This window comes from Drosophila grimshawi, unplaced genomic scaffold (assembly GCF_018153295.1).
Source record: "Drosophila grimshawi isolate 15287-2541.00 unplaced genomic scaffold, ASM1815329v1 contig_1367, whole genome shotgun sequence".
Lineage (NCBI taxonomy): Eukaryota > Metazoa > Arthropoda > Insecta > Diptera > Drosophilidae > Drosophila > Drosophila grimshawi.
Genome location: NW_025062889.1, coordinates 5065679 through 5089831, shown reverse-complemented (window position 1 = coordinate 5089831; position 24153 = coordinate 5065679). Strand labels below are relative to the sequence as shown.

General features: G+C 38.9%; 2 protein-coding genes across 2 annotated transcripts in view; both read right to left on the bottom strand.

The window, feature by feature from the left end:
* Positions 1 to 699: 699 nt before the first annotated feature.
* On the bottom strand, positions 700 to 3281 carry LOC6560270 (intracellular protein transport protein USO1). The gene is made up of 2 exons (XM_001985756.2): positions 2295 to 3281; positions 700 to 2231 (listed from the first exon to the last, which is right to left on the bottom strand). Exons 1-2 carry the CDS (start codon positions 3097 to 3099, stop codon positions 778 to 780), a joined length of 2259 nt encoding a protein of 752 aa, XP_001985792.1. The 5' UTR covers positions 3100 to 3281; the 3' UTR covers positions 700 to 777.
* A 2444-nt stretch (positions 3282 to 5725) lies between these two features.
* LOC6559211 (5-hydroxytryptamine receptor 1A) overlaps positions 5726 to 24153 on the bottom strand; it is a 29285-nt gene continuing 10857 nt past the window's right edge. The window contains exons 3-10 of the mRNA XM_032735253.2: positions 14701 to 14929; positions 14514 to 14639; positions 14113 to 14229; positions 9865 to 9937; positions 9310 to 9755; positions 8663 to 8794; positions 8380 to 8505; positions 5726 to 7264 (exon numbers count right to left, since the gene is read on the bottom strand). Coding sequence (XP_032591144.2) covers positions 6500 to 7264; positions 8380 to 8505; positions 8663 to 8794; positions 9310 to 9755; positions 9865 to 9937; positions 14113 to 14229; positions 14514 to 14639; positions 14701 to 14929 — 2014 coding nt within the window. The 3' untranslated portion in view covers positions 5726 to 6499. The remainder of the gene's footprint in view (positions 7265 to 8379; positions 8506 to 8662; positions 8795 to 9309; positions 9756 to 9864; positions 9938 to 14112; positions 14230 to 14513; positions 14640 to 14700; positions 14930 to 24153) is intronic.

Sequence of the window (24153 nt, the reverse complement as noted above, 5' to 3'; positions counted from 1 at the left end):
CGGCTTGGGCAAACTTTTCATAACTTTGTCCAGAAGATGCGGACCGTTGCGTTAATTGGAGCTGTGGGCTTCACTAAACGCCAAAGCACCACAGAATATAAAGTTTAACAGCGGTTGATTAACCCCTCGGGATAAAAAAAAAAGAATTGACCAGAAAGGAAAGCGCAGCCGTAATTATCTTCATGAGATTCGCCTTGGCATCCTTTAAGTCGAAGGTGACCCGCAACGCTTCTAGCTGGGGTTCATCAACCGTTGCGTTGGGTTAAATTAAGTTATGTGCAGTGGAACGAAACGCTTGACATGTCTTCCCACTAATAAGCTAAATGAAAACCAAAATGTCCGTCAAGTCACTCGCAAATTGTCGACAAAGTAACCTAATAACTTTGCCCACACAATAATTGGAATTTATGACTCATTCTTCTTCTACACTGCAGACGGCCAGCTCTGGACTTTGGTAGTGTGATAAACAAAGAGCGTAAGTAACACCAATGCAAGGGTTGTGGACTCCCAGATCCCATCCACCTAGGGTGTGTCCTTTCGAGTGGCTACCAAATAGCCAAGTAAAGTGGCAACTGAGACATGAAAAAAAAGGGAACAACTTTGAGTCAAGTTTAAGTGCTTTTAAAAAAACCATTAACGTCATTTCCTGTGCTGTCTGTGAGTCGACTTCGACGAGTGGTAAAAAAAAGACACCACAGCTTAAAGGTCGATTTCATATTTACTGATAGCTGAGGATAGAGATAAATGTACATTAGAAACGCAAACTTTGAACTTAAATCAGAAGATGCTTGAGATTTTTCGATTAATTGACTTCGAAATTCCTATTGAACGGATTTTACACTCGGTTGACTTCGGAATTTTGATTGAACTGATATTCGGATAATTTGACTGATCTCCCATAGCTTTGCATTGTGGCTGAGGTTTTGAAGTCCAATATTGAGTTAAGTCAGTATTTCTAGCGATCCGCTTTTGAGCAGTGAAAGCTGCTGCGGATTGTTTTCCACCCGAAACTCTTTTGGAATTGGCTAAGTATTGGTTTGATTCTGTCTTGGGCACCGTCGTCAAATCCTTCACGAATGATTTACTATCTACGGCTGTTTTCGGCTTAACGCTTCTTAAACTTGAACAGGGCTCACTTGATTGATACTGCTCGCCTGGCTGCATAACTTCCATAATACTTGGACAAAGGCAATGAGGAGTGTTTCCTTCACATTGCTTGCATGGTGGCTTTGGTTGCGCTACTTGTGAACACGGCACGGTTGGCGGCTCCAGCTCGTTGCAGACGAATCCTGGTGGGTCAAAGGATTCAATGCTTTCATTGGCAGGCAGTCCACGATGTTTGATGCAGTCAAGCGGACACTGTATGGTGCATCTCTTATATGGTCGTTCCTCGGCTGCCATTTTGGTGATCTTGATGCAATTGTCAAATAATTTATGGCGTTCCTTCTCCTGCTTTTGGCGGCAATTCTCCCGATGCTCGTACTTTCGATAGGCCAAGGCGGCCTTGGAGAAGTATCCTGGCCAGCATTTATCCCGTCTCCGGCTCCTGTGCACCATTTGCCCCTCTGGCATCATATCCAGCTGGTTTTCGCGTCGATACTTCTCGGCCGCTTTGGCAAGTGGGTACAGTGGTCGTCCAAGTTTCTGTGACTCCTGCATCATTTTAACAGCACCGTCAAAGAACTCGACATCATCCATTAAATAAGGATCCTCGTCACAAGCCGTCATTCTCATTAGCTCCTCTTGACGCTGATCGATGAACTGCTGCCGTTGGCCGTACAGGATATTTCGTAGTTCGTCAGTTACTTTAACCTGTGCTCTCTTGGCATGTTCTTTGAAATTGTCGTTGGCCTCTTCGTTCCTATACCGCTTGGCAATCTCAAAGCGTCGAATCTCCGCTTCGCGCTGACGTCGTTCCTCAATTCTTTTACGATCCTTCAGTTCGTAGGCACGACGCTCTTCCGACAGATTCTTGATCGCACATTGGCGTCGAGCCTCATCGACCTCCACTTCAGCAGCGAATCTTTCTTCGATTGTATCCTGCAATTCTTGCATCTGCCGTTTCTTCGCCTGCTGCTCTCGGCAGAGACGCAAACCGTGCTCTTCCAGCTCTCGGGTCCGCTTCGCACGTATCTCTTTCGCTTCTTTGCCATGGCGGCCACCCAGATTCCGTTTCATCGTGAGAGCAACGCAGTTAACTCGATTCTCGATCTCGTCACACATGGCAGAGTCTGTTCGGGCGAATCAATGAACTCAATATGAGTAAATTTGTCTTATAATCATGCTTAACTTACATTTGGCATTCTCTGCCTTCTCCTTGAGGGCATCCTCATAGGCACGACGGCAGAACTCACGCTTTCTCACCGCCAGCTCCTGGCCAGCCTTCTCTTCCTTTTCCTGCATGCACTTGTACTGCTCTCGTTCCACAATGCCGTCGAATATCTCCTGCTCCTTGTCGGCCAGCTTTCGCAGACGTCTCGCTTCAAGATCGTTCTGGTAATCCTCACGCATTTTCTGTGACTTGGCCAGCTGTTGCGCATTCTCCTCTTGCTCGGTGACATTACCAAAGGGTATCAGCAGTTCCGGACACTGCTCCTCATCCAGACGCTGCTGGCGCTTCGCATTCTCGGCAAATTCGCATTTTAGTGCCTGATTGTAGTTACGTTGATGAATCACTTCGGTGGTGAGCAGAGCTTGGTGCAGCGCACGTGGTCCTGGCTTCATTAGATTCAGGATTCGAGAGGCACGCATGATGCGCTCCTTTCGACTCGCTTCCAACAGTTTAGCGGTCATTTGGGCTTTGGTCGCTTCACCCAATGATTTATCTATGGCCATATTCATCTTACTCTTGGAATCTACATTCAAATCGGGCATGTTTGTAAAGTGCTTGCACAATGCATCGCCGCCATCCTTCAGCGATTGATTATAACGTTGCTCTTCCTCTTGAGCTAACTGCCGTTCCAGTTTTTCATCCTGGCGTGAACGGGACAAGAGGCCGTTGAATCGATCCGATGATATTACCACTGGACGAAACCCAATGTTAAATCTTCTGTTCTCCGTGTGTCCGGGCTGTGCTGTGCATGGTTTGCTTAGTTGCATTGCCAAGGATAGATAGTGTGTTGTGTGTGTTTTTGTGTCGGAATACCGCAAACTGCGGTAAATAATGTTTATAATAAGTTATTTTTTTTTTAGTATTTTGTCTTTTTGTGGTTAGTTTGTCTTTTATGTGTTTGTGAATATGATGTTTTTTACACTACTTACTTAACCTAACCTAACCTACTGTATACAAAATTTCTATCTTGTTCGACCTCTATATCCATACCACTTTTAACTTTGTCCAACAGCTTTTTATTTATATTATTATTCATATTCATGTGGACATTTGTGTACGTGTTCGAAAAAGCTATCAAATCATTGCTATTAAAACAATATTTAATGTGCCCAGAATACCATCTAAAATATTAATTACCAAAAAACGAAAAATACGAAAAAAAGACAATCGTTTTAGTGTTTGCCAACAAGTCAAATGTTTCAGATAGGGAGGGAAAAGCTTGCGGATTTGCGGATAAGTTGTTCGTTCGCTTGGCTTCCTTCAGAATTGGATAAACCTCAATTAGTGTTTTTGCCCGCTTAATCAAATTAAGCAAAGCCTTGGCGACTGGTCCGATTCTTGGCGGGTGAGGGGTGAGTCAACAACCGAATGCTGCGAAATCCAATTCCCAGCTGACGGAAAATTATACAAAACTCAAATGAGAATTGTGAGAATTGGATGAGCAACAGCGAAAGAAAAACATTGTCGGCCAGACCAATGTTAACTTTCATGCGAAAAGTTTTTTGTGGAAATCGGCGGGCGTGATTTTCTGCACGCAAAATGTTGCGCTCCCACACTGCTCGGGTGGAATGCAAACGGAAATGGGTGGGGCTGCCTGGGGGTGAGTTGGCCGTGATCCTATGCCAGACACCGGCGATTATTGTTACAAAATGCAACGGGCCGTGTAATTTTTTAGGCATGGTACACGCACAGCGGGACTCAAAAATGGAAATTCAAACTCGAATTCACATTCAGAGTCAGATTAAGATTCAAATTGGCCAAAAGAAAAGCTGCCGCAGTCGCCGCCGTCGTGGTGAACTTTTTAATGGGCAATAGGGACCTGCATGCGGGGCGTGGCATGCGGTAGATGTGGGCGTCTTTGTGTGTCTTCTGAAAACTGTTTGGTGAAATTAGTTTTCCAACTTTTCTCGTTCTTTTTCTTTAATTTTTTTTTTCTGTGTGTTTTGTATTTTGGGTTGCCATTTCGCATGGGAAAGGAAAATCTAAACGCAGCCTGTGAAATTAATTTGCATTTCGGTTTTCTTTACGCTGTCATTTTATTCCCTTCACGGGTGGGTGGATGCTCCAATAAAAATCAAATTTGAATAATTTTTAATTTATTTAGCTGTCTTTCTCTTCTTACGTTGTTTTTATTTGTATTTGAAATTTTCGTTTGCAGTATTTTAAACGGTTTCGATGTAATTGCTTTTAAATTGTTGTGGACAACAACAACTTTTCTATTTTTTCTCTCTAAGGTCATCTATATTTTTTGTGTACATTTTGTCCGCTGATGATGGTGATATTAGACGCATCACAAACAGATCTATCTCAATTAAAGTAAAATAATATCCAAAATATTTTATATAAAATAATTCAAACACCTCAATTATTTAGTATTTAGTTAATCTTTATTGCATTTCATTTGAATCCATCTCAAAATTCGTTATCGCATATTATTATTTTATATTATTTTGCTCAGTATGGTATTGCATAATGTTAATTTCAATATTTTGTTGTCTAAACTAAAATGGTCTTAGATTTTTAAAAATTTTGTTGTTTGCAATTAACTATTGTTATTTTTTAGCTACAAATGACGAGTTATTTCAACATTCATATACAATACATAATCTCACTTAAATTCATGACAATCACAAAAGTTAGGATTTGATTTGCTTTCTTTTAGACATTGTGCAATTTTGGTATCTGTTTGGTTGATTGTTTGCTTTAAAGTGAAATATTTTTTTTTGTTATTTTAGCACTAAGTATGTATAACCACAACGCTTTTAGAACCATCAATACTAATACTTATGAACTGCAATACGCGTTTAATATATATTTTGTAAGATCTGGAGCAACTGACAGAAAGAGACTGCTAAGAGTGAATTAGAATAGTTTATAGCTTCTCAGATGCACAATTGATTGATTAATTAGTTTGCTAAATGTCCTGGCATTCTGGTAAACGGAAGTCTAGCATCTCTATTAATTAAAATTCTCAAAGTTTTTCTTAGACAACTTAGTGACATAGATTACTAACATCTGGACAGTGTTTCACATACAATTACCTACTTAGTTATAGCTTAATTAGCTTGACTATCGATCCAACCGAATAAAAAGTTTTAATGGCATTTGATTTGCACATTATATAATATATTTTACATTTAATAACTATTATTATGTTTCACATTTATTTAGACAATACACACACATATGACATACACTAATCTGTTATAGCTCCGGAGTTTGCTTTTAGTAAAAAAAATGTATCACAAACATACATAAAATGAACACTTAAAATGCTTAAATTTGTCCATTTCCATTTAATTTATGGTTTAAATCTGCCTAAACTGTGAAACTACATCTGCGCTCTGATTTCTTTATTTGCAGCATGAAAAAACTGTTAAAAATGGTTTGCTAAATGAAAAAACTCGGAAAACCATATGACTTGCATATTTATGAAAACCATATTAAAATAATATTTATTTGAAATTGTGGAATATCGAATAATCTAGGCTTAAATATTTGAAAAGTGAACGGTTTGTGGCAATGTGGGAAATAGTTCGTTGAATCATTTTCAATTGTTTAAGCATTTCATGTTCATGACTGCAACGATTTCAATTTAAAGATTTTGGGAATGCTTTTGGAAAGATTAATCTCAAAAATCTCATAGATAGATACACACAGAATATGAGTTTGTTTAAATTCTTTAAGTAGATTTGAAAAGTGAAAAATGGTCTAGTAAAAAACAATAAACTTATAGATCATTTACTGAGGGCTACAACTTTCCAAGTTCTTACATAACTCTATGAGACATGGTGCAATATTAGACAGACAAAGATACACTCACACTCACACACACACACACACACACACACACACACACACACACACACACCCACCTATACACATAAGCATATAAGCAGGCTACGATTCGTACACATTCACGGTTAGACCACCAGGAGATATAAGATAAACCTAACTAGTATTCTATTTGCGATACTCGGCCATGGACTCGCCAGTCTGCACCATCGATGGCGGTGGACTGTGACAGGCAACGCGGATGCGGCTGAAGCGCAGGCTGCTCGTATGATGGGGCTGACGCGATTGGGCCTGCTGATGGAGCGGATGGTGGGCGCACTTGGCCTGACGGGCCATTAGCTGACTGTTGGCGAGTATGACGTCCTCTGCGTACTAAATGTCCGGTATGCTGCGACCTGCGGCCAGCTTGGCGGCAACGGTCGATACCGAGGATGTTGCAGCCGCTTCAGTAGATGTGCCCAGCAGCAGTTTGCTCTTGGCACAATTGGCATCATGGAATAGATGCTCGCATAGCTTTGGCTCCGATGTTGAGAACTTACCCAAGTCGGTTGCGGTGGTGCTGATACTGGAGTCCTGTGTTGCCCCGTTGGGCAGCATATTCAAATGCAGATCACTGTGCTTGCTAAACGAGGTGGTCTGATGCTGATGCTGTTGCGGCTGATGCAGCTGATGGACATGGACGTGCTGATGATAGGGAAAGTGGGGGAAATTCTTTTGCATCGCATGCAGATTACCGGAGCTGACAGTGCGTTCCAAGATCTCGCCCCAATACTTCTCCGAGAGTCCTTCGATATCGGGACGGACTGTGGCATACCCCTCGCTGGCTGCCTGATGGGCATGACCATGTCCGCCTCCTCCACCACCACCACCACCAAGTTGTCCTCTTATGTACTGTGAGGCGCTCCGACTCAGACTATTCGCTCGGGAGCGTGCACAAATGCCAAGCACAGAGCCCCCAATGGCGCTGCCAATGCCACCACCACCTCCACTCGAACCACCGACAGCACCACCATTGTTCGCTGGCGGCCGCGAGGCGGGCGGCTCTGGCGGCAACGGAAGCGTTGTGATTTCAAAATCGTTCGCATTGATGTGACAACAGGCTGATTTGTGTTCGGGCGTGTCCTCGTTGGGGAAACACTGAAGCGAGCAAAAAGCATCATAAATCTGTTGTTAGTTTCGAAATTAATAAGCATTTTAAAATTCGCATTTATTATGGCCGACCGACAAAAGATTTACAGTTGTGCTTGGTGCTTAGGGGCGACTCGAGAAAGAAAAATAAATCAATATAAAACTAGCGATGGTTGTCTTCTTTGATTATCAAATCTAAAAAGGCAAGTTTCGCTTTCGAATATAGTCGATGCATCCCTAAATACTGAATAGAATAACAAGTAAATGATAAACATGTTAAGAAAATAATGATCTTTTTAATTTGTAGCTGAAGATACATATTTATCTGACCCGAGACCATCTCTAACGAAGGTTATTGCACATAAATTCAGCCCAAATGGTCTCAGTTCTGTTTGAGTTTTTCGGAAGTAAATCATGAAACTTGACTGCGCTTTCCAAAAATAGATTTGCCTGCCCCAAGGCCCCAATCAGCCCGCCCCCTTTCACCACGCCAATCAAAAAGCGAGTGGGTTTTCATGTTTACGCTTGCCGTGAGGGTCAATCCGGGTTGCAGCGGCGGGGCAGAGAGTGGGGCATGTAAATGCCGCTTTGGATTTTCTCTTTCATAATTCAAAATCACCTTTCAGTGTTTGCTATTATTGTTTTTGTTTGGACGTTAGAACGAGTTTCACGTTGTATGCACTTTTCACCTTTTCGGATTTATGGCTCATGCTTGGCCCTATTCGAAAGTCCTGGTTTATTTTTGGCATGGTTACAACTTAGCTGCGGCTCTGCTTAAAATCCGCTTGCAGATTTTTAGCAGCTTTTGTATTCATAACTTCAAAGAGTATTAAGGGAGATAAATGCAAATCATATGCTCTGTCTGTGTGCTCAAGAACCTTTTGATTATGGACAGCAATTGGATAATATGCGAAACAAAATGTTTTTACTACTGTTCTCGTTGTTCTTTTTAGTATCAGATTCGAAATACAATCTGCTTAAAGGATTGTGTGGCATAATTAAAAAGATAAATCGACAGGACAAACAATAAAGAATGTTATAATTAACAGATAATGAAAATAACGCGATAATTTGAGATGCTTAAAAGTGCATTTGGCGTAAAATGAAAAGAAAAGAAAACTCACTTTGTTTGGCATCAATTGTCGGCTGAGGCGTCGAAAGTCTGAATTGAGCAGCCAGTACATGAAGGGATTCCAGAGACTGTTGCTCAGTGATGTCCAGGTGACCAAGAAATCGAGGAACGGCGGCAGCTGAATCATAGAGAGTACAACACAAATTTTGCAATTAAATCGTATGCGGCTAATATGGCGTATGCGCAACATGATCACAAGCACAAACACGAACTGATTACGTATGCGACGCGTGAACTGGCGTTATTACCCATAAGTACTTGTAAGTAGTACTTGCCTTGGAACCGGTGCAAGCGGTGACAATCTCCTGAATGGTCCACGGTGTGACCATAACAATGAAACCCAACGAAATGGCCGCCATCGAACGTGACGTGTTGCCGCTGGAGTTCTTCTCCTGAATGGGCACAATCTGCAATGTGGATGTGCATTCATTTAACAATCTAATTAAAAGCACGACACAAAATGCGAGAAAACAACAAGAGCAACATTTAATTGCAATAAACGGCATGCCACATGTTTGTGGCCTTGTTGGGTATACATAGAAATACGTATTGCATTTAATTGTGGCTTGTGTTTATTTTCGTAAAATTGCTGAGAAGTAAATATACAATCCAATTAAGTGAAGTTTTGCATTTTTGTAATATCTCTGTAAATGTTATACACATTTCAATTTCGAGCAATGCGATTAGAGCTGAGTCTGAATGTGCAATTTTTATTAGAAATTTTAATGAATTTTTATTAGAAATTTTAATGAATGCAAAAATGTACGATTGTTGATTTCAAAACAAGGGTGAAATTATTTCAAATGAATTTTTAATCTATGATAACACAAATTTTATAAAATTTGCAACAGTTATCTCATCTCTGAATGCTATTGGAGTAAAAATATTAAAATTGCATAATATGTAAACTATGTAGACTCACCTTTTTAGTAATCTTGTTTGTCATGCTGGGCATGCCGACCAGGCCCATGCTCATGGCCATGCTCAAATGGTTCATAACCGGCGCACGATGATGATGTGGATGTGGATGCGGATGATGCGAGTGCCCATGTCCGCCATGTCCAAATATATGCGAGGAATGCTGTTGTTGCTGCTGCTGTTGCTGCTGCTGTTGTTGTTGCTGCTGTTGCTGGTTGTAGTACAGCTGCTGCTGTGGCGGATGGTGTGGATGTGGATGATGGGCGGCTGCTGTGAGTGGCATTGTTGGATCGTTTAAGCGAAAGCGGCTCATATGGAAACTGGAACCATAGCAGTACATCAACACCATCGTGGTGGGAAAGTACAATGCACATGTGGATAAAATGCGATACGATGGCTTGCTATAAAATGGCTCGCATGCCATTAAGCCTGTATTGTTGAAGTAGTATCCTGTGCATACAGATATAGATAAATGCCGAAATGAGCAGATGTTTGTAATGTTCAATGTTTCAGGTGCTCAGGTGTTGGTAGGCGTGGTTGTTCGCGGTTTAAAACTCACCTTTGGGCAGCACGAGAAACCCAAACACCGTCAGGCTGATAATCCATGTTAAGCTCAATATGGCAACACAGCCCTGCAAAACAAACACACAAATACATACATAAACACACACATTGGATACATTTAGCTGTCGTTGGGTTGTTGTGGTTTTAGTTTGGTTTAATTTGCTTTCACCAACAGGTCACATCGTAAAGCCAAAATTGTTGTTTTTAGTTGCTCAAATATACATATACTTATAGAAATTTACTGTGGATTATTTAAAAGCATTTATATTGAATTCTGATTATTTTAAAATCAAATATTTTATTTTTGATCCATTAATTTATTTATTTTCGAATTTTGATTATTTAAAGTTCTGATTTTGGGTCAATAAATCCTTTTTCGATTCTGGCAGCACTGAGCTTACTATCTGTATTTGGCATTGCCACGTACTCAAAGTGGGGCTCATCTCTAGCTCTCTACAGTATGCTCTCTCTTTCTCTCTTCCTCTCCTTTTCTATTTCTCTTTCACTGATTTGAGATGACTGCAGCTGGTTGTGTCTGATTTATAGCTGGTCCGGAATTATGTACACGTTTCAAATTTCAAGTCATTTTGATGCGGAACATTGCAGCTGAACGTTATGGTCTATTGTAATTACCCATCAAAGTCAATCAATCATGGATTTTATATACATAGATTATGCTAACATTTACTGCATGGTATAATCATTCAATTCTTCAGTGACCGTAACGTAATGTAAATAGTTCGCTCTTGCACTAATTAAAGCTGCAAATTAGCACCACATTGAATAGTACAAAAAAATATCTCACAGATACTTGTTGTACAAAGTTTTTGTAGTTTCTTTCTTCCTTGGCTTCCTAAATTGGAGCAAGAACAGCAAACAATAGCAGAAAATGGAATTAAAAACTTTTGATTACGTTGAAGAAAGTGGAAAGATGCGGCAACCACAGGCAGACACAAAAGCAAATATATGGGATAGGTTGCCACAATCATAACTGACTAGCTGACTGACAGACTGACAATTCACACAGATCTGGCATTTTAATGGTGTACACTTAGAATAAAAAGCACTCTGAAATTTCGAAAATCACATTTTGGAAATTTATTTCTTAATTTCGGCAACAATTTCTAAAAAAAAATAAAAACAGAGCATTTCAATTTGTAAGAAATTGTTCTTACTCTTGTAAATTATTTCTAAGAAACCGAAAATCTATATAGTATTTAAGGTGATTTTCTTATTTCAGTTCATTTTATTTCTGAGTGTAGAAAAATGAGAATACCCATCTATTCAAACATTCAACAACATTTCAACAATGAAAAAGGGTTGGCATATTGCAAACCAAATAAAACTTTCAACTTTTCCACTTTGCGGAAACATCTTTTATTGTTTATTTAATTTACGCTATTATATTATTATATTTGAAAGTTTTCCGCGTCTGACGCGTTTAACATTCATATTAAATATATAAAATGTCTAATAAATGCGCTGAATATAAATTTCCATTTGAAACTGACCAGAACGCGGGACTTGAAATAAAATCAGTTTGTGTTTCCCAAGTTGAAATTAGCAATAAGTGGGCCAACAAAATGGTGTTGCCCAAGTGCCAGTCGCGTCAGCTGGCGTTTATTAATTTTCGACGTTGCACATTTTATTACAAATTGGGTAGATTCGCAGATTCATCCGGTCAAGAATTTGTACACAGTACACAGCAAAATTAAAAGCGCCGCAACTTTCAACTTATATTTAGTTGCTTTTTAGCAGCAAGAATTTAACTACCTAAAAATTCACAAATATTTTTTGCTTCCAACGCATGCTATAACTTTGACTAAAATCAAAATTTTGTATTAAAATTGAAATAAGGAAAGTTTGATAATATATTAGTTTGATAACAATAAAGTGTGTGAGTTTATAATAAATCTACATAGTTTTGTTGACATTAAAAGGTCTCTTACTCTTTACAGATTATTAATACTTTCAGATCGTTTGATTCAGTGACAATCATTTTATAAACGTTGACAAGTTCAAATATTTTAAGTGATACAAAAATAGTGAAAACGCTTTGCATTATGCTAAATAGAAGAGTTGGAATGTCTTGATTTGATTCACATCATGGGATAGCGCCCACCACCAGTTTATCCTGGCTTATCTGAAATTGGGATACCGTAGAGAACAGAGCCTTTAAATCCTCAAAGTCCAGCGATGGATTACACATCTACAGAAAATAGACATCAGCTAGGATGTGATGCGCAGACCAGTGATGGATGATGGCTCATTATCATGCATACAATGCCCTTTTTCCCATTGTGGGATTAGGCTTAACTCATTTACCGCTCTTTTGGTGCAGAGAGGACACGTGTGCAGATGGACATAATGGTTAAACATTTGGCGACTCGGTCTGCAGAAAGGTAATTGGAGAGCACCTCTTTCTCATAATGCATTTGCATTTAATCTCGCACAACAGGCATTCACCGGGGCAGTATTTAAGCCACGAGTGCGAACTCGTGTTAAAGCTGAAAAATTGCAATATGTGCGAGGTGGTCCAGGCCCCACCCGTGCACCAGATGATTTATAATAGAACTGTGAATATCTGCACAGGCATTCAGCAAGTGAGTTAAGGCTTATCTCAATTCTATTTCCGCCACAAAATATCTCTTTGTCTAGGTTGGAAATGACATGCCAGCCGCTTAGCCTCCTAACGTGCTCGCAGAAGTGGAATGTGTAGAGCCTGAGACACGCGATATTGTTTTTAATGGCTATCCCGGCTTTCTGGGCTTGAAAATGAGCCATCATCCATCACTGGTTACCGGACATCATTTTCTGGCTGATCTGAAGGCCTTGAAAGATCTGTTCCAATTGCAGATCAACTAAGACCAACGTGTGATGACCGTTGCCCCATGTTATGGATAAGCAAAGATGAGATTACTATTTCCAAATTCTTAAATATCTTTCTGATTAAAAAAATGATTGAAAATCAAAGCACTGAATGCCCATAACCTTTTAGATTTGTGAGTAATCGAGGTCTGAGTATAATTCGCAAAACACATCGAATTCAGTTGATTGTAGTTCATCCTTTGATTGATTTGGCAAATTGGGTATTTTGGGTGCTTCATTTAAAGGACGCTTAATAGTCATAATGTTAATATCCATTTGCATACTGAAACACAAATCATAAAAGCACCGTTGTCCGAGAAACCGGAAGGGGCTTTTCCTTTGTAAATGATAGGCGGCCTTTCACTGTCCGAGCCCTAAAATTATTTCTTTCCACTTCCGCACACACACATTTTTCTTATTGCTCCCTTTTTACTTTATACTTTTTTTTTTTGTGTTTGTGCAATTTTTTCTCATACTTTTTGGTCTAGTCTTCATTTTATTATTTTTTTTTTTGGGATGGCTGCGTTAATGTTTGCTGCCTCATAAATTATGATGTAAGAGAGAGAGAGAGAGAGAGAGAGAGGGAGAGAGAGAGTGTGTGTAGGTGTGTGTGCGGGTGCGGGTGTGTGTGTGTGTGTGTGGGACAGGGATAGCGAGTGTAAGCCATTGGCATTGTTTGCTGCCCCTTTGCCACTTGCGGTTGCCTTGAACGGATCGTCGCTTCATTTGCCTGTCCTGACCGGTCCTTAGTACTTGGTGCAGTATTTCGCTGTGGTCTTCGTATTTAGTTAAAGTCAACCAAGAGCAACAAAATACGATAAAGGAAGACGAGGAGTGAAAACCACTTTGGTTTTTCTTGTTTTATTCTTATTTTATACACTTTTCGACTGTCTATGCTGTTTTATTTTCGCTTGCTTTGCTTTTTCCTGCTTTATTTTGTGTTGCGTGTTTTCTGTTTTAATGACTGGCAAAAAACTTAGAGACCATTATCCGTATTTATCTCTACGTAATTGGCTCATAGATAATGTTATTGTTGTTGTTGCTGCTATTGATGCTGCTGCTGTTGCTGCTGCTACTGTTGCTGCTGCTGTTGCTGCCACATACTAGATTTTATTGGCGCGTGATTTCTTGATATTTCACCACATACGCTTTTCTTTATTGCTTGTTGTCCTGCTGCGATAAATTCTTATCTTAACTTGTCGCACAGCTTATCGGCAACGTGGCAACGTGCCTTATCTGCGTTGCCGCGCATTAGCCAACTTATAGCATACACACGGCCAACGTTATGCAACATTTGCTCGCTCATCAGAGTCGGGAAAAACCCCAATCTGCTTCCACTCATTTCCCAGCCCCACCCTCTCGCCCGTCCACTTACCTTCTTGCTGGAGTGCTGATAATAGCGTCGCGGATGCAGCGCACACATATATCTGTCCACTGCCATGCAGACGAGTATAACGGCGCTTTGTTGCGATAACGCTCCGCGCAGCAAGGCCTGCGAATAACAACAAATAAAAAAGTCATATTTACCGTGAAGGGATATAATTAAACAAAAAAAAAAACAAAAACAGATATAAATCATCATTAATCATCAAGAATGTGAATCCTTAATTTAAGCGTTAGTTAAAAACTGAATCAGTTTAAATGATAAGCTTGGATACAGAAAAAAATAATAATAAGGTATTGTGTTAATGAGAGCATTGCTGCCGGGTTCATTGAGCAACAGCATGATAACTTAATTGGCAAACAACTCGCCATTAAATGGAGACTGGTACTCACCTGGATCTGACAGAAGATCTCGCCATATGGCCAACAGTGAAACAATGCTGGCATCAGCCCAAACGGTGTAATTAACAGGCCAATTGTTAGGTCATTCAGCGCCAGCGAGGTGAGCAAATACCGTGGCTAATAGCAACATTCAATTTAACAGTTGATGAATACAGTTTATTACTTCCTGCTTACTCACCTGTTGATGTATGTAGGCAGCGTATCGGCGATTATTAATGACAAAGATGACCAAACAGTTGGCCCCAATCACACCCAGCGTCAGCACCAATATCAAAACGGCCTCAATCGTCTCCGCTATTCCAATGTGAACGATGAAATTGTGGCCCGAATAACGCGGATGCGAACAACTTGAATTCTTTACAGCGGGCGCCACAAGCAATGAGCCAGTCTTAAGGTCCATTGCAATTCTACAGGAAATACAACAAAATATGTAATGTGACTCTAGATTTCAATCGATGTCCATAAACGTATTAGTTTTTAGATCGCTCCTTGAGAAAGGATGTCAGTAGAAAATTTGGAAACGTCCCAAGTACAAAAAGCTTGCCAGAAATATCATTTTTTATAGTTGTATGACCAAAAATAAATTGATGAGCAATCACATCGACTGAAAACAACTGCCAATAATAGTAATCAAATTTTGCCAGTAGACAGTAACAAAGAAATAACAGCACAATTTCAATTTATCCCCAAAGACTGAAAAATAGATGTAATTTCAAGGTGCTCATTGTTTTAAAGATGAAGTGAGTGACGAAACCATCCGCTTAGTTAGCTTTGATTGTCTACTATTTGCCATCTGTTGGCCAAAGGGGCAGTGCTGGCAGTTTGGTTACCGTTATCACTGCATTTGCGGTAAGCTGACAGTGACGTCGTTTCCGGTGCTTCCGTTTCCTCCATGTACAAATATGCAAAATGGCGACAATTTGTTACGCCATAATCAAGTCAAAACATGGAAAGCGACGCAACGTTGACAATTTATCAGCAGTGCGAGCACGAGAACGAAGACACACAAAGAGTAGAAAAAATAGTTAAGGAGAGAGAGAGAGTGAGAGAGAGAGAGAGAGAGAGGGAAGTTGTGCCAATATGGCGTCAGTTCCGGTTCTGTTGAAAACAACGCGCTGACATAATGAAACTTTACAGGATAATTGGATGATTTTGTGTGGTTTTTCTTCTGTTAGTGGCTGTCCAGTTTTTAGTGCCCTCATTCGCGATAAATCAAAACCACAGTCTGCCTAATGTTGATGTCTTTGCCTACGCTTCCTCTTCGCCATTCTCTCTGAACGCTGACATTGAGAAATGCTACAGAATGGAAGAACATAACAGAATATTTGATTTAAAGAGGTTTGTCTACGGCAAAAACAAAAAAAACTGAAATGAAAACGAAACGAAGAGTACAAAAATTGTTGTAGACAACGCCGTCAGTCATTTGTTTTTTGTTTTTTTTTTTTTTTGTTTTTGCCACGTGATTTTATTAAGTTTGGCCATGCTTACAATGTCATATCCCCGAGCTCTACGACTGTGATTTATCGCTTGGTCGTCTTTGAGCGATGCTCTGTGTTTATGCTAAGTCCACAAATCACCACATGAAATATAACCAAACTGGAAAGCATTAAGCCCAATAGTCTATTGTATTAGATTTACAACCACAATTTTGTCGGAGAACATAAGGCCGTGTTATTAGATCGTGCTGCAGTACGTTAGTCATGTACGAAATTCAAGGAGCAAATGCCAACTTTGACAGATTAATCTCTAAACATTCAACTGTGGACGGCTTATGCTCGATGAATTGATGAGTTTTGTCATTTGTAAGCTTCTGTCTACATCATTTTTACAATATGATAATGTACATATTGTGGTCATAAATCCATTAGAAATCAGATTTCATTGTGAACTTCGTTCTCTTTCATATAAGCCATATATAGTTTGTTGCGTAGTTAGAAAACTTGGAAGAAAATTAACAAGAATACTTATATATATGCGTTGGTATGTTAAATAAGTTTTTTTCAGTTTTAAAATCTACACAAAAATAGTAATTAGAGCCAAAACTAAAAATTAACTGCAATAATTTTCCGCTGTCCTGGAACTCAATCCCACCTTTTTGATCAGGTGCTTTCAAAGTCATTTTACGAGAACCACAAATATCCATTTGTACGATTCAATTCACGGTTGCTGGGAGTGGTTGCTGATACAGCACTAAACCGATAGAGAGAGAGAGAAACAATAAAGCTGGATAAGGTAGAGCGCTGCAGAGAAGAGCCGAGCAAGTAGAGCGGAAAAGAGAATTGGCCAAAAACCAATTCAATTTCAAAGTAATGAAAAGAGGAAATTCGCTTAATTCCACGTATTGTTAAGTCGGACGCAATGGAAACTGTAACCAAAACAGAAGCCTCAACCCAAAACAGCAGCAGCAGCAGCATGAAGCAGAGAAAATGAAGTTTGTGCAACATTGCCAAAAATGTTCGGGTTGCAGTGTCAAATCCGAAACCGCGTAATTGTTTTAAAATGCGAATAAGCGAAAATGGAAATAAAAACCCGTGGCTACAATGTGCAAAGCAGCATTTGCAATTTAAATAAACGAAAGCTCGCAATGAAATTTACAGTACTTAGTTTGGAGCTGCACACTCATCAATGTTGTATATTGTGTATCTGACTATAACAACAACAATAACAACAACAACTGCAATGTTGATGAGCTCAAACAAACCCAAACATTGCCAAAGACAAATGCGAAATAAATTATTTAGTTGCTGGATTAGAGAGCCACAATCCGCTTTTGAATTTACACTCAAGTTACTTCCATTAGTGGCATTTGCTTAGCGTGCAAAACTATTGCATATCATTAGGTGCTGCCTCAGTTGCGTCGCTTCGCTGCCACCGCATGTGGCAAGCGGCAGGGAATGCAGTGATGCAGGGATGGGTTTGTCAACCACCGCACGTTGCTTGCCTAATCCACGCCCAAACTTATAACACCAACTTGGCACAGGATTTGGTCAGGATGACAATGACAACGAAAACGGCAACCGTAAAGACAACGGCGACAAGGATGTGCAAGAGAAGGAAGAGAGCGGAGGCAACTACAACGCCATGCCACGCTGTCTGTAATTGTGTCCACAAAATGACAAAAAGAGGCATTCAGCAATGAACAATCAACTAAATTATACCCTGTACTCGGGTACAATAAATCTAACAATTATTAGAATAACCTATTTTCATTATATACGCATTATGGAAAATAAACATTTCTGAAAACATTTGCAGAGAATTTATTATAATCCAAATTTAATTGATTGAAATATCATTAAACCATTTTTATGCTTATTGGAGAGTTGTTTATTGTAAAATAAAATGAAACATTCTAAAATATCATTAGCAGCTCATATTAGATTCAGAACTTCAACGAGCAAACACATTTAGATCACATTTGTTTATTTAATATTTTTTGTTTGTTTTGTAGGATATGCAACTTTGGAGGGATTCAAGATATTAAACATTACCATACGAATACACGACAGGAATTTAGTACTGTTGAATATGGCAAAAAAGGGTTAACAATTCAGTATTCACAGTGCGTTTTATGTATGTGTGTGCGAGAGTGTGTCTGTGAATGTGTGTGTGAATTGGTGTGTGGATGTGTGGCTGGCCGCTCTATGCGTGCGTGCTAATGCACGAATCTGTAGAGTCCGACCCTTTTATTCAAGCCACATCCAGACACAAACCTCTCAATGCATTTCATGCACATTTACACCACACACACACGCACACACACATGTATATACATATAGAGTATAGCTGAAATGTTGGTAGTTCTGTGGCTTTGTTCTTAAGCCCCTACTGACAGTTCATGTGAATATGTGTATGCATGTTCAAATGTGTGTGTGTGTGTGTGTGTTCACTTCAAATGCAAATTTGCAGCGCACGGATTTTGGTTGCCGTGTTTTTTCTTGCTTCTCGTTGTTGTTGCTGTTATTGTCGTATTTTGGCAGCATTTGCCAGCTGTGGCTTATTTATAAGATTTGCTTTGAAGCACCGTACTTTACACACATGGGTCAAAGCTGATTCCGCTTGACAAAATACCCGAGTTCCCATCAGCCGTTGACTGATTGCACATTCCATGCAGCCAGAAGAGCAACCAGTCAGCCAACCAGCCAGCCGGACCAAGTGATTTAAGCCACATTGTGGTGACTGGTGTTGAAGGCCATTTTTCTGGCTCCTCAGATTGTATGCAGCTAATGGGGCTGTTCATAATGATTTTTTAGCTTCTTAAAGTTACAAATTTGTTTAAAAATTTAACCATTAATCAGTTGCAATATAATTTCGCAACCTGTCAAATATTACAGCCAACAAACTTTTCAACAATTTCAGATTGTTCATTTTGCTATTATCTGAAGCTGACGCAACTTGATGTCAGCTGCAGATGCGCTAACTGATATCTTTCAGCTGCTTGTCTCGAAAAGTTAAAATTCATTTAGTCCAGCATGGCGTATGCGTGTTAATTTGTGAAATAAATAATGAAATGAAATTTTTGCTGGGGCAATACGATACATACGAGTTTATCTAATTGCCAGATGTGTGGCAAGTGTCAACATTTGTTTATTACTCCATATTATTTTCAGCAAGCAAAGCGTTATTACTTTTGAGTACTTCTGCTGCCACTTTCTCAACGCTTATTTGATTTTGAAGCTCATCAGCACAGCTGTTTAGGATTGTCAAACAAGTATTGTATGTATATATATTATTATATGATAACGAGTAAAAGGGCTCGAGGGGTTTTCAGTCTAGAACAGTTCAAACTTCATCTCGGGCATTAACATTAATTAATTCAAATTCAGATGCTTGCTGCTAAAATTCTGACAGCAGATCAACTTTCTCATTTTCTCGTTGTGCCCCATTGTTGCCCGTAGGAACAGCCGTTTGAGAAGTTGAGACATTTGAGGCATTCGAGACATTTCAAACATTATGCATACGCCGTGGGTGAAGTTTTCGCTACACAAACTCGAACGCATACAAAGATTTTAATATGCATAAGACTTTCAATTACAGCGTGCGAATAACACACACATTTAACTTTTTAATAAGCAATTTTGTGGCTGGCATTGTATTAAATCAAATTATGTCCCATTACGCCAAAATGATTGAATTATGTGCGTTCAATCAAAAACCGTGTGAAATTATGGATTGAGAGGTGCGACATTTTCGAGGAGAGCCGCAGCAGTTGTGTGCATAAATCAGTTATAATATAAATCATTGATTTAATATTATTGAATTCAAATAAAGCACATTAAATTATTTGACTGGCATCCGGCGCCACTGTGGCTGCGTCCGCTCCTGCCGATGATGACTTGATGATGGCTCTGTCCTGGCTGGCGTCGGCCTCAATTCGATTGCTATGCAAAGCGAATTCACAAAACGAGTTTGAATTGCAAACAGCACACAGAGGTGAACTACGACATACCCTAGTCAGAGAGGTGAACTACGATATACCCTAGTCGAATGTTGTAATGTGTAAGCGCATCTTCTTCTGAGAGAGATGACATCAACTAACACCCAACTTACAATTGTCTACATTTAGAGGGTATTGGAAAAGCACACAAATATCCACAAAAATACCCGCAAAGCCGGATAAAGTTTTTAAACAAAAACGGAACAAACGAAATATAATAAATACGTGCAATGCATTTCTAATTTTGATGTGATGTCAATGCTTTTAACATGTATATAGAAGCCCAAAACGTTCAAACTTTTCAACAAAATAATCACCAGATTGCCTGCAATTAAAGAGGTAAGTAAAACCCTGTCACAACTGCATGGAAAAGGCAGAGGGGGTGGGAAGCGGTAGGGGTGGGGGTGGTGTGTCTGGGTATCTTCTTTTGTGTTTTAGCATGCGTTGTCACGTACACGTAAAAATGGCGTAAATGTTTAAAAACTTACATCAAAGTTATTACGAAGTATTTACCCAAGCCCAGAAAACAGGAGCAGCCATCACAACTTGAGACGCACACAAATACAACAGCACACACACAGACACATCCTGGCTGGCATACAACAATTCAGAAAATCGTTTAAGAAATTGGAACGGTTGCAGAAAGTCACAAGAAATTAACTGCAACATTTTCGGGTCTCAAGCTAAACTTAACCTCTAGTTACAATCTGCTTATATGCACATGCATGCATGTCTTTGTGTATATATATATATGTATATATATATATGTGTGTTTGTGTGTGGTATGCAGAATATGTTGAACATTTACTGTGGGCTCATCAAGTTGAATTTGTGGCTGAAATTGGGATTAAGGAAACGAGGAGAAGTGCAGTGAAATAGGAACTTTAATTTAAACTTAACTTTCAAAAGAACTTCTTTTATAGCCAAAGATTATAATTGAAAAAACAACAGTTAAGTTGTCACAGTTTGTTGTCAAATACCAAGAATGAATTCCACTGTGTGCAGTAATTGTAGTGGGCGGGGCACTGCCTTTTGCCAGCACATTGGCGACGTATTGTAAACTTGTCTGACGCTTTGGCTTGCGGCCAACTTGTGTTCATTTCCCAGAATCTGAGTGTTTGTGTGTGTGCCTGTGTGTGTGTATGTGTGTCTCCCTTATGGTTCGTCAGTGGTGCAGACAGGTAGCTAGAGAGGGTGTAATAGTCGGAGCTTATTTGAAGTTCTGAGCTGTGATTGCGATTCCCTTTTTGGGCAGTGCGTCTAGTAATTATGGTCATGCCCCTTGGCATTTTTGTTGTTATTAAGAAATGTTTATTTCCTACTCTGACAAATGCAAAATATGATAAATATCTGAATGTAGATACGTATACGAAGAAGAAGTTGAAGCGGTTAAGTTCTCATATTTGTGAAAAGCAACTATTTGCTGTTGAAAATCTCATTTCGCAATTGAGAAATTTGTTTGCTCATTAGAAGCACAAGTTTTATAATTAATGAACATCGTTGTGCACACGTATGAATTTTAATAAATACCAAAAAGCAATTAAAATGATGACCAAGTTAATATTTCTCTTAACTCTTTGTTGACAAAACGCAAACAAAATCTATTTAATATTGTATGCACTCTGCTAATGATTTCTACCGATTGGTATATAAGATGTTCTTAATGGCTGTGGTAATTGCAATCAAGTGAAATCAAATGTGTGCTGGAGGACAAATTAAATTAAGATTTAATTGATATGCAATTAAAATTCATAATACCTTAATATAAAGTGTAAATTGCGGAAGCTTTTGTCCTTCGAAGCCACAGACATCAATTCCAAAAACAATCATCGCCTGGCATTAATTTACACTACTATAATATGAACTGCAGAAGTGTGTGTGTGTGTGTGTGTGTGTCTTTCTCTCTCTCTCTGTGTGTGTTAAATTATTTAATTAATGTGTGCGGCTCCATGGCGTATGTGCAATTTCTTTTGTTTTGCAGTGGATAATTAAGATGGAAGCAATAATTTAAGCAGCACTATATTGCGCAGGCATATAATTTAAAATGTCTTATTAACTCGCACAAAAATATACGTTTATATCATATGTAAATAAATTGCACTACTTTGGGACGAGTCATGGTTATTTACGGATTCTATTTCCTCTGGCAACTGGCTAAATGTGTTAAAAACTTCATCTCATATAATTTGATAACAAATTGTTTGCCAAGCAATCGATATCACATTTCCTTTGCAGCAAGCCGGAAATAAAAATGTTGCAAAGAGGTTGCTCTCGTAAATGCTCTGCCATTTGTAATTCGTGACGTCAATTTAATCATCCGCTCGGCCCCACTCTTTTGGGTCAGCCAGGGAACTAATTAGGACAACACATGTTGAATGGGTCCGCATCTCGCATGATGAATGCCCCACAAATGTGGCAAAAGGGGAAGACCATTACTCACATGAGTGTTGTGCTAAGGGACTGTGTGTGTCCTGTGTGTCGCAGGATATAGAGGTGGTCAGTCAGACAGCTGAGCAGGATGCTGCTTAATGGTCTTTGAGCTGCAATTTTGCAGTTGACTTAAGACAGGATGACAATTTCAATTAGTCATGAAGACGCCCTTTGATAAATATTTAAAAAGTAAGCAATATTTTATACAATCTTTCATTAACTGCAAATCCGAAGTTCAGACATGGAAAAATGTATGTGAGAGATAGTAAATTACGTTTACCAAGAACTCATATAAATATTTATAGTACAGATAGTGAAGACAATAAACTGTTGTGTATGGGTTACATGCAAAAGTGGCAAATGTTACTTTCAGCTAGTGACAGCTGAAGTACATTTACCTTGGAACTTCTTTAAGAAGAAATATATGAAAATACCTATGACATATATATATATATATTTTCTTTAGTATTCATCAATTGAGTTGATTTCAACGACACTAACTCAAAACTGAAAAAACCTCCATTCAGGCATTTGCGCAATTTCACGTTTCATCAACGACAGACGACATTGAGGCATTTCAATTTGTCTGGAGGTGAATCAAGAGTGAACCTTATGTCAGGTCCCACATTCAGAAGTCAGAAGTCGAAATCGGTTGTCAGGTTTGACGATTTTCAATCGACGGTGGCGTGGTCATTTTATATTTAGTTAGCTTGCACAGTGGGATAAAAGTGTTTTCTCGCAGAAATATATAAAATATAAATTTGGAGTCCCATTGCGATTCATATTTCATGTCAGCCATTTGTCACTTTCACATGATTAATAACCCTTAAATATTCATTAAAAATCGACAACGTGTCGTTTGTTATGCTTACAGAATTGCTTGCATTGACATCGAATTGTAGCGTATCGAATCGAATAATTTAAATGTCAACATATGACGTCGAATTCCATCCACTTAATCACGTTCTTACCGCTTCAAGAGTCAGAGCTGTTCAACATTATTTTCATCCTTGCGTCAGGACGATGATAAATGAGGATTCAGTACAGTTCACAGAGTATTGCAGTCGTTTTTCACTGCTTATTTAAGGAATTTTTAATCGTTTTTGCAAATTACATCGCAGAGCTGTGAAATCAATTACTTTGAGTAGAAATTGGTATCAAATAGATGTACTAAATTTGAACAATAACCTAAACTTTATTCATCAGTGCTTATTTATATTTAATATGCATTATACTACTGATTTTCTGCATGCAGATATTTAGTTATACAATGCATATATTTTGCTCAGGGATTAATATCTGTTACAATCATCAAACATTGTAAATGTTGCCCAATATTGAATTACCCCTCACCTGTATAAATATTTATACGCTGTGCGCAAATACAATCCTAAGCCGGGCAGCAAAACTAATGTGAACAATGCAGATAAATGGCAACAAAATACAATTTCACAATCGCTACATAAATGGCGGCAAACAAAGGCAAAATGCTAAATAAATATTTCGTATAAATTAAAACAAAACAAAAACCAAATTGGCTCTGTGTGTCACCTTTTGTAGGTGTGCGCGAGTGAGGCAATAGAACTACAACTCAAAACTATTTTACAGATCGTACTGAGTTAAAAAAACAAATGTAAAATCAACCTTTATTAAAATACCTTTATAGACAAGCTACTAAAAAATTGATTTTTACATTTTAGAATTATAATAATAGTTTTTCTTAAAATCTTCGATTTGAGATTTTATTCAATTGGTAGAGTGAAT